At 38.1% G+C, this 10,966-nt stretch overlaps 1 protein-coding gene across 1 annotated transcript; it reads right to left on the bottom strand.

The window, feature by feature from the left end:
- Positions 1-125: 125 nt before the first annotated feature.
- Positions 126-5,917, bottom strand: LOC110457528 (DNA repair protein RAD51 homolog 1-like). The gene is made up of 6 exons (XM_021508852.1): positions 5,676-5,917; positions 4,125-4,256; positions 3,521-3,658; positions 2,812-2,929; positions 1,884-1,975; positions 126-299 (listed from the first exon to the last, which is right to left on the bottom strand). The coding sequence occupies exons 2-6, from the start codon at positions 4,206-4,208 to the stop codon at positions 141-143; spliced, it is 591 nt and encodes a 196-aa protein (XP_021364527.1). The 5' UTR covers positions 4,209-4,256; positions 5,676-5,917; the 3' UTR covers positions 126-140.
- Between the last annotated feature and the right edge of the window lie 5,049 nt (positions 5,918-10,966).

Genomic DNA, 10,966 nt, shown 5'->3' with positions numbered 1-10,966 from the left:
AACATACCTACTCTAATAAACAGTGGTTAAACTTACATACCTACTATAATATACAGTGATTAAACTTAACATACCTACTCTAATCACTTATATCATTTCTAAAATAACATTGATTTCACAAAGTTCTGTTAATGCAGGAATCAAGAAAAAATAACCCACTGATCCTTAAGTCCAATGCTTATAGTGTTAGCAGTGTTTACATACCTTTCTGCCACAGCCAGTAAACGTTCTGGTCTAAATGTTCCTTCTGTGTCTACATACAGTGCCTTTCCTTCCCCTCCTCCCATATCAATGGGTAACTGAGGACAGAGTCAGATATATATTATCTTCACACTATACCTGTATCATTTTTATTGTATCTCCAAATCTTTTATATGTACAGTATAAAACTATAGAGTGCCTTCATGTGCCTGGAGTATTAACTTAATACAAACATCTCGTCTTTCTGTTAAGATATGCACAATCCATCTAACATTTAGGCCTGGCAGATGGTTGTAAACTTGTTTCTTAACACGACAATGTGAACTCTAATATTTATTTTTACCAAGTGGTACCAGTGGTTAAGTCTGTGTAGTCAAAATGAACTTATTACTAGATATTAAACAAGAATCAGGTGATAAGCTTAATAACAAAACACAGCAGCTGACTGTGTAAGTCCCTAGAGTCACATCTCGCCCCACGCTTAGTGCCAATCTATGGATATATATATACAACTGTATTATCAGTCAGAGAAGTCACGAAGATTTTACTGAAACAGAAACACTGAAACTTAACACTAGTTTTTTTTCAAATTTAATTACACCACAGAGTTAAAATTTAGGTAATTTACGCTGCAATTAACCTAGAACATAAGATGTGTCGTTAAAGACATTACCTAGAACATAAGTTATTTCATTTTAACATATGTGGGTGGAATATATATATTTCAGATTTTTTTGTAGAGTCTTTGACTCTCTGGTTTTGAAGAGAGCGAGTCCCACACAAAACGTTTGCTTCCATCACATCTTACGTAATCATCAGTTGGAAGCTATGGTTATCATTACATATCTTCATTTGTTGAATTCTATGATTTCATTTCACCTCTTTGTGTCTTTTTTAATGCAACAAATGTCCCTTGTGATTTCATGATCAGCACCACACATACAAAATTTATTTGCATACTCCGCAGCATTTTGTGAGGGCAAATTTAATGCCTTGTTAATGTCAATTTCATATTAGCTCAAAATTGATGTCTCCAGAATATTATTATCACTTAAATTTGTATTGTTTTGTCTCCATAGGTGTCTTTCAATCTATAAAAAATATGAGATATAACAACTTAACAAATAACAATAATAAAAAGTTTCATGTCATATTTAAATTGATAGGAATCTCAACATTAACAGAATCACACTCAGTACTGGTACCATTCAACTCCCTTGCATAAATATTATCTCTGATATTTGTTGTTAATGAGTTTTATAACAATCAACCTCTTATACATTCATGAATAATATATAGTTCGTCATAAATTTAAAAATGACTATCTGACATTCAAGTTATCTGATGAAATCAGTAGTTCAGTCAAATTCTTTCACCACATATAGCCTCTAATTCAGATACCCTTATGAAATGTACTGGTTCTATTTCGTTTCTATATCTTCTTCTTATTTTTTTTCAGATTTCAGATTACCTGTACACTATATTCACTGGCATGTTTATAAAGTCTCACTCAACTTTCGGAGAGCAAGACTTTAATGATAATAGCTACCAGAGCCTGAGAGGGATATGCATCTTCGGAGAGACTGTAACCAGGACACAAAATTTGGCTTCCCAAAATTGCTGTATTGAAATGGCACAGGCATGACCTGTGATTGGTAGGGTGTAACAAATCTGTTATTTACCTGACAAGTGACAGCTAAGGTATGACAGATCTGTGTTTTCCCTGTCCTGAACTCTCCAAATATTTCTGTAATAGAGCCAGTCTCTATCCCACCTACAATGTAAAAGAAACAAGATCATATATCTCTTCCACGGAGAAATAACATAAAAAGTTAATTTAATGAAGAAACACTGAAAAAAGTTTATTTAATGAAGAAACACTTGAAAAAGTTCATTTAATGAAGAAACACTGGAATCGTTAGGATAACTAGTATCTGCAACATTATCCAGATTCCACGTTTGCCACTCATAATGTCTTATGCTGTGTATTTAGAGCTTGAAGAGGATTTTCAGGTGAATTAATGCAGTAAATAATTTGTCATTGAGACAGATGAAACCAAATGATACTTATTTTATATGGAGGAAGATGATAATTCTTATGTAGGATATTTTTTTGGATAGAAAGGACATTAAAGACATAACACTTTGCATATTACAAAGGTAAGTAGAGAAACATTTGAGGAATAAAGTTTACATGTTGTGTTGCCATCAAAACTTCGAAAAAATTAAAACGTGAGGTCAGGATCTTTAAATCTTGGGTTACGTCAGAATTAAAGTGTTGGAAGCTTACATTTCTCATTCTATTTCAAGTGCATCAAAACTGAATCAAAAGTAATAAAATTGTGGAATTAAAACCACGATATGTTTTGAATTGCGAGTCAACTGTATCCTGACTGGACTAGAAATAGTCTGGATTTTTACATTTATTTATAACTTATTCTGCAAAATCTTTATAGATTTTTTTGTCTGCATATTTGTCTTTTTTAGAAGCAGCATTTTCGGATTTTCCAACTTTTCCCCCCCTCTGTAATGTAGTGGTTCATCAAGCCTAGAAAAGTTTCATTTTTTAAAGTTTGGTATCAGTGTCATTTACTTTGTCTTATTCATTACCTTGTAAGAGTTTGTCAAGCTCCTTTGACCCAGTGGAAACTTGGATTATTTCTGATCTCTTCTGGTGGAATTCTGTTGCTGTAGTAAACCCCATAGGAACTAGTTTAGCAGCTTCGGCCTGAAAGTATAGATAAGGAACAAACTTATTTCCAGACTACTTTATAAAACAAAGGTTCAATTGAAATCACAATTTTGCTAATCATTATTAAATCTGTAGTCTTACAATGGACACATTTATAATTACACTAAATAAATGTCTGATTTCTGCAATCGATATTGATTTTTTTAATAATAATATTGTGCTTTTTCTAATACAGAAGTATAAAGGGAGAGGGGTGGGGGATATTGAGGTGTCAGGAATTGTTAAATGTGTGCAACAAAAAAAGCTTTTGTGGGTGGTGGGGATAATACAACAATAAAAGGCAACCGAGTCCCACCCCAACTGCCCCATTTACCTGGGAATTTATATTATACTACCTAACAAAATCAATTTACATGAAAAAATGTGTATTTGCATGATGAAATGTGTTCTGTGACTTAGTTTTACATTCTATATATCATTTATTTCATTCATCCAGTCTTTGGAAAAAGATGTATATACTTGAGAAAGTTTAATTTAGTCGGGTATGTACACAATCCCTCGCTGTGAAGAAATATATATACATGTGTTACTGCATTTTTAATTATTTCAACACTCTTCTCTCCTCACCAAGATTTTGTCAGCCTTAGCTTCACTGATTCCTTTGATGGTCAGAATGTTTTTCTTGGGGGTATATGCCACAGACTCCACTGTGAAATAACCTGCATCTTCCATTTTCTTTACATCTGTTGCACTGATACCATTTGCCTGTAGAAAAAATACAACAGATATAAAAATATATAATATTAGAAATAACATTTTTGATAACACTGAAGGTCTAATCATACATGTCCTTTTTAAGAAAACCTAAGAACCTACTGTATATCATGTTTGATGTAAGCCAAAAAGCAGAAAGAAATATACAGTTAGAAAAGTATACTATCATGTACATATGTAGAAGAAATGATCATTGTACTGTTAACTGATAACTATTGTTAAAGCAGAAAGAAATTGTGTTTGCGATTACTTCAGAAAGTGAGTGAAATGAAGACCAGGGTACACAGAAATTATATTTACCATGGTCTTCACTTCACTCTCTTTTAATTAGCACTGTGAAAGTCTTAATGCTACATGTACATTTACATCACCTAGTAAAAATAGGAAATGTTGCTAGTCTACCCTAATTTTATAAGAACTGAAAGCAAAACCACAGTTATATGTGTAGGTGCCTAACCTCGAGCCGGCTGAGGGGAAGTGGTCCAAATGTCTCGTCCTCTTCCACAACCTGTTCTACTTGTCTCCGTTCTTGCATTGCCATCTTGACAATTTTCCTATTGTGCAACTCCTAAGGGTTTTTCCCTCTTTCCTGAAAAATTCAAGAAACCAAAAGTGCTATATAAATGAATACCAGTTTCATCATACATATATGCTATTATTATCCAAGACAACAAAAATTGGTAATTAGAATAAAAAACTTCATATATATAGTAAATCAACTTTAACTATAACTCAACATCAGAACCAAATATATAATAATAATAATAACTTGAGGTTCTTATATTCCGCTTTATCACAACCTAGTTCGTAGGTCGTCTCAAAGCGGTTCACAAATTATTATCCGTGGTTATAGGGCCTTTGCAACCAGCCAATATCTTTCTCAACTCCCTCGGAGCATACAGCTTGAGCTGCCATTTTGGCGCTAACAGCTAGCATTCAACAATTCTAGCACTGCCCAACCACACTCATTTACAGCTGAGTAGACTGGAACAAGCGGAGTAAAGTAACTTGCTCAAAGATACAACACAGAGCTGTGCCATGACTTGAAGCTGCAACCCTTCGGTCACCAGCCCGGCGTCTTACCACTAGACTACTGTGCCTATATACATATCCATATTTTCAATACCAAGAAAAATATGACTGGAATGTATCAGGATACAAAAGGAATGTATTCGGACATCCCAATAGGGACCTATTGGCATTGGCTGTGATGTTGTTAATATGTTTGTCCCATCGTAGGTGGAACCTGGAACCAAACAGGAGAGCGAAGGTTCGATCCCAGGGGGAAGCACACTATTCTCTTTCCCGTTACACATCACTCACGAAACTGATTTCCACAACTATTCAAAGACTATGAATCTTGATTGGGAATACATCAGGTTGGGGAAAACCACAACTTGCATATAATTTGCAAACTCCCCTATTATACGCCAGTTGGAGTATGGATTTGTTACTAAAAATAGCCCAAATTGCTGAACTTAAGATATTATTAAAAATCGCATTAATTTACGAGAAGGTTAATAATATTTTGCTAAAAGATGTTTACTGAAAGCGTTGGCTACTTAGAAACTTGATGTAACTTTACCGAAGTATTGCATCTATTTTTGGTACTTTCCCACATGAAAATAAAGTTTATTTTTGCAATTTGTATGATGTTTCATGACTAAATAATCGCGACTTGGACAACAAATTTGAAAAAGTTAAATTTCAAGTTATTTTGGCTATTTTTAGTAACAAATCCATATCCCTATTGGCGTATAATTGGCGAGTTTGCGTATATATACGTAAGTTAGTGGTTTTCCCCGACCCGATACATACCATTCATATTTTTTGCAAAATAAAAAATTCTGCTTCATAGATAATCATGAAAGTATCACGATACGTTTCAGATAGTTTTGGTGTAAGTTGGGAAATCCTCAAAAAAATAAAGTCACATTTTCCATGAGCGATTTTTTATGTAGGAGGACGACGAGGAATAGAGATAAAAATTACAGAAAACCCGACTTACGCAATCTCCGATGCCAGGGCCTACTGTAGTAGTTCCACCCTTCTCTTTTGTGGAAAACTGCGTGTAACGTTAATGTCAAGTTACATTTTAGTTATACAGCATAAAGATAATTAAGCAATCATTCTTATTGAATGAAAGTCTTTGTTTTCTTTTCAAAAACTCAATTTTTCTCTAAATATCGCCTGTATGGAGATGTTGTTGTTTTTCGCTCCAATCGGAAATCCCGCCAACGTCATCTCGGGGTCGAAGGCACAAGCTTGTTTTGATTGGTCAAAAATTAAAAATCTAATCTACTATCGGTAAACATCGTCGTTCAGAGAAAGAACCGAGGGTTCCCGAATGTTTTATATCGGTTAATAAAATATACGTCCCTAACCTATTATATTAGATAACATCTAATTCCGTGATAAAATTGACGAAAGGTACACTTAATTGAAGATAGTTCAATAGTGTACCTATCTTAGGAAGATAGGTTAAGGTTAAAATGCGTCATATTTATAGGTTCAAATTTGAATATATGTTACTTTTGCGTTCCACATTTTTTAGCTCATCTGTCCCTTATGGCAAGGTGCAGCGTCCGTCGTCCGGCCGTCTGTCGTCCGGCCGTCGTCCGTCCGGCGTCAACTTTTTACGTTAAACAACTTCTTCTGAATAACCAAGAGGCACAGGCTGGTGATATTTGGCCAGTAGCATGCTGGAATGAAGGGCTACCAATTTTTGTTCAAATGATTGACCTTGACCCACTTTCATGGCCACAAGGGTCAATTGTCTTAAAATCTTCAAACAACTTCTTCTCAATAATCAAAAGGCCAAGAGTACTGCTATTGGGGCCTGTAGCATGCATGGATGAAGGGCTTTCAAGGTCTCATGGGTCAAATATGTTAACATCTTCAAACAACTTCTTCTCATAACCAAATGGCACAGAGTACTGCTATTGGGCCTGTAGCATGCTGGGATGAAGGGCTACCTAGTTTGTTAAAATGAATGACATTGACCCACTTTCAAGGTCACATGGGTCAAATATGTTAAAATCTTCAAACGACTTCTTCTCAATAAACAAAAGATTCTGGGTACTGATATTAGGCCTGTAACATGCTGGGAAGAAGGGATACCTAGTTTGTTAAAATGAATGACCTTGGCCCACTTTCAAGGTCACTTGGGTCAGATGTCTTAAAATCCTCAAACGACTTCTTTCAATAACGAAATGGCCAAGGGTACTGATATTGGGCCTGTCAAATGCTGGGATGAAGGACTGCCAAGTTTGTCCAAATGCATGACCTTGACCCACTTTCAAGGTCACAGGGGTAAAATGTCATAAAAATCTTCAAACTACTTCTTCTCAATAACTAAAAGGCCCAGGGTACTGGTATTGGGCATGTAACATGCTGAAATGAAGGACTACCAAGTTTGTTCAAATGAATGACCTTGACCCACTTTCAAGGTCACAGTGATCAAATGTCGTAAAATCTTAAAACCACTTCTCCTCAATAACCAAAAGGCCCAGGGTATTGAAATTGGGCCTGTAGCATGCACGGATGAAGGACTACCAAGTTCGTTCAAATAAATTACCTTGACCCACTTTCAACTTATGTCCTTGTTCTTTTTTTGGATCATTCCCATAGAAATTTATAGGGAAGGCGCGATATTTAAGGTATCGTGGGTTCCCTCCTTGAACAAACACCAACCCGCCTCACACATCTTCACACGAAGCATTATTTGTTTTCACTCTAAACCTAGTAGATATACAACTTAGTCCTGTAGTAGGACGAGGATTAGTGATAAAGATAGTGCCGTCGCTGGAGCTCGAACCCCCAACCCTTAATTTGACTCTCGATCCAGCCCGATCGATCGCTCAAACGCTGAGCTAAAGGGGAAATTCCTACAGCTGACGCTTGTAAGACAACCTAATCAAAATGCATATAGTCTTAAAAATTACACTATTCTCCCCTTTTTTCAAACACCAACCCAGGTTATTTGACCCCCGCAAAGGGTTCTAGCTCCTACCTTGAACGGGGAGGGTCAACGGCACCAGTTTGTAGTAGGACGAGGAATAGTGATAAAAATAGTGCCGTCGCTGGGGGCTCGAAACAGTGATCCATATGGCTCTCCATCCCGAACCTCTACCGCTGAGCTAAGGGAAAGTTCCCTACAGCTGACGCTTGTAAGGCAACCTAATCAAAATATGCTGCAGAAACCATTAATTTAGCAGTTCGATCAAGTATCATGCAGTCAGCTCAAGGTCACAGCGAATTTGTCTTAGGGTGTGACACATCTCTTTCCCAAGTTGTACCTAAACAGTGGATGAGATATGTTCCGGAAACCAATTTTTTAGTACTTATGGTCAAGGTTAAATGTCAAATTGAGGTTACATAACACCAGGACATGAAAGAAACACCAAAAAAGTCTTCATGTGTTGAGGTCATGTCATTCCGACCCGACCCGACCCGACCCGACCCGACCCGACCTGGAGGGAGAACCTACTATAGTTTATACAGGGCGCGGCGGGTGTATATATATTAATTATCTCTCTTTTGGCAAAAAAACTATATCATTTCATATTTGGTAGCGATGTAAAATAGGACGTTGGGCATTGATTGCCTTGAGATGTCGACCTCTTGGGAATTCTTAAAATACATGCCGTTGTTGTGGTGAGATTTATTAGTTGCTGTAACTGATTGTAGAACGTGGCGTCATATTTTCTCCGTTTTGACGTCACCGTCACTGCCGCGTGGACTTTTGTTATGCCGGACACCTAGCTTTGTCCCCCGTAGGTGACCGTTGATACCAGGGACAGGTTGCTATTATTTGTAGGACTTGATTTACATCTTCTTTTTGCCTCAAGTGTAGTTATTTGAAATATATTTGAAAATATGAAAATCGTCTGATTTTTTGTAGTCTTACTAATCTGTAACAATACATGCCTTATTGTTTCAATATGTCATAAACTGGTGTCTATCTGTGTCCATCATTCATGCCGTCCATTCAAATCAAAGAGTTAAACGTTTTTCTTCTTCTTCCTCGTATTCTTCCAGTGATTACCTCCATCAACAAGTTGATGTTTCTTCAATGTGTTTCGATTTCACAAATGACATGACTGGCACAGTTAAAATACGTTTGTAGGTTAAAAACTGGATAGAAGAAGCTTCAGCGTCTCAGAGCTTCGTCACTTTGGCCTTAAAGGCCGAGAGTGTGGCTGCATCTGTGATGTCTGGTGGTAGTGCGTTCTACACCTTTGGGGAAGAAAGACATCTTTCTTGAATTAGTCCTGTTTTTGGCAAGTCGTCTTGGTGGTAGCAGTCTGTTTTCTTTACTGATGGCGACCATACCTTTTGTCACTATCTTGCATAGTATCACTAGTCTAGCTTCCTTCCTCCTTTCTTGTAGTGGTAGAGACGCTGGACGTGTTCCGATAGCGGTTCGTGACGTACCTTGCAGCTCCTCTCTGGATGTGTTCAATGCTATTGATGCTGTGCTTGGTGTACGACGGGTCCCATACGGAGGATGCATATTCCAGCAAGGTCTGACCAGGCCGTGGTATGCTAGCGTCTTGATCTGGGTGGATGTAATCTTCAGATTTCTCCGTAGAAAGCCTAGGGTTCTGTTCGCCTTTCCTGTTATCTTCTTTATGTTGGTATCCCATTTAAGGTTGTTGGATATGGTGGCACCTAGGTAGGGGTCTGTAGGTGATATTTTGTCTTGATTGGGTTTCTCCTGTTGGTGAGTCTAAGGATGTTACACTTGTTAGGATGGAATTTCATGCACCGTAACCGTTCCCATTTGTAAGCTTATCGAGGTCCTCCTGTATGGTCTTACCACTGCCCTGATGTAATGGTAAGATAGGCTATGGTGTCATCAGCGAGGAGTCTGATGATGGACTTCAATGATTCATGCAGGTCGTTGATGTAATAGATGAAGAGACTCGGTCCTAGAACTGAGCCACGGGGGACATTGGAGTCCACATCCACCGAGGTCGAGCTCTCACCTTCCCCGACGACAGTTTGTGTTCTTCCAGACAGCCAGTTCTCCATCCAGGAATTGATTTTCCCGCGTATCCCGTGTTTACTGAATTTGTGGATGAGGAGACTGTGGTTGACCTTGTCGAAGGCTTTCGCAAAGTCCATGCTGAGTATGTCAGTCTGCTGGCCTGCTCAAAGATTGTTGGTGGTGTCATCCACAAAGTCAACGAGTTGGGTCTCACATGATCTACCCTTTCTGAAGCCATGTTAATTGTCTATCATAGGTGTTTCAAGATGTTTCCTTCTCCGTGAGTCATGATGGTAGAGGTAATTGATTGGGCTCCATAATTTTACAGCAGACAGAGGTGAGGGAAATTGGCCTGTAATTTGATGCATCGTACGTATGTCCCTTATTGAAGGTGGGGGTTACATTAGCAGTGCGAATAGTCTCCCGGTATCACACCTGTTGCTAGGGATTTCCGAAGTAGTAGGTGGAGCAGTGGGGCAGTGCTTGCGTGTGTTTTCCCTTAATACACGTGGCGAGATGTTATCTGGTCCGGATGCTTTGTGTGGCTCGAGGTTTCGGAGCTCTCGGTGTCGTAGATGCAGGGATTGTTTCTCGTCCAAAGTTCAATGCGATATTTCAAGATTTGATTTGTCTTCTTGATATATTTATTTAAAATGCGTTTTAACGTGTTCATTTCGCGTCACCGTAGATGGACAATGATTGCGTCGTCACATTAGTCTCAAAGAATCATAACTTCCGCCATTCCGACTGGATTTTTTTTGTAAAGGCAGACAATATTCACAATTTTTTTATGTTTCATTCCTCGTTTCCCCCCCCCCCCCCCCCCCCCCATCTTATGTTAACCCCTCACAGTACCGGCGACCAGAGCGGTGATAGTGACGTGAAAACGAGGAAAACATGACGCCACATTCTACAATCGGTTATAACATCACATTTAAAGTCTGTTTGTCAAAGAGTGACGATGAATCTGTTGAAAATACGTTTTGTACCTTATAGTTTTTTTTACTGTACTCAATATTTAATGATGGTGGTAAAACATTTTACTGAAACAAAACGTTACGGCCCCATTGTCAATAGTGGTGTTGAAACAAGATGTTGCGGCCCTATTGTCAATGGTGGTGGTGAAACAAGATGGTACGGCCCTATTGTCAATGGTGGTGGTGAAACAAGATGTTACGGCCCTATTGTCAATAGTGGTGGTGAAACAAGATGTTACGGCCCTATTGTCAGTGGTGGTGGTGAAACAAGATGTTACGGCCCTATTGTCAATGGTGGTGGTGAAACAAGATGTTACGGCCCTATTGTCA

The sequence above is a fragment of the Mizuhopecten yessoensis genome, unplaced genomic scaffold (assembly GCF_002113885.1).
Source record: "Mizuhopecten yessoensis strain PY_sf001 unplaced genomic scaffold, ASM211388v2 scaffold9187, whole genome shotgun sequence".
Classification (NCBI taxonomy): Eukaryota; Metazoa; Mollusca; class Bivalvia; order Pectinida; family Pectinidae; genus Mizuhopecten; species Mizuhopecten yessoensis.
Note: the sequence above shows the minus strand (reverse complement) of the source record. Positions and strands in the feature narration are given on the sequence as shown.

Coding starts and splice junctions, on each gene's coding strand:
- LOC110457528 (XM_021508852.1), bottom strand. CDS start 4,208: ATGGCAATGCAAGAACGGAGACAAGTAGAACAGGTTGTGGAAGAGGAC. Junction 2,930..3,520: donor CTAAGGCTGACAAAATCTTG/GTGAGGAGAGAA, acceptor CTATACTTTCAG/GCCGAAGCTGCTAAACTAGT. Junction 300..1,883: donor CCTTAGCTGTCACTTGTCAG/GTAAATAACAGA, acceptor CTCTGTCCTCAG/TTACCCATTGATATGGGAGG.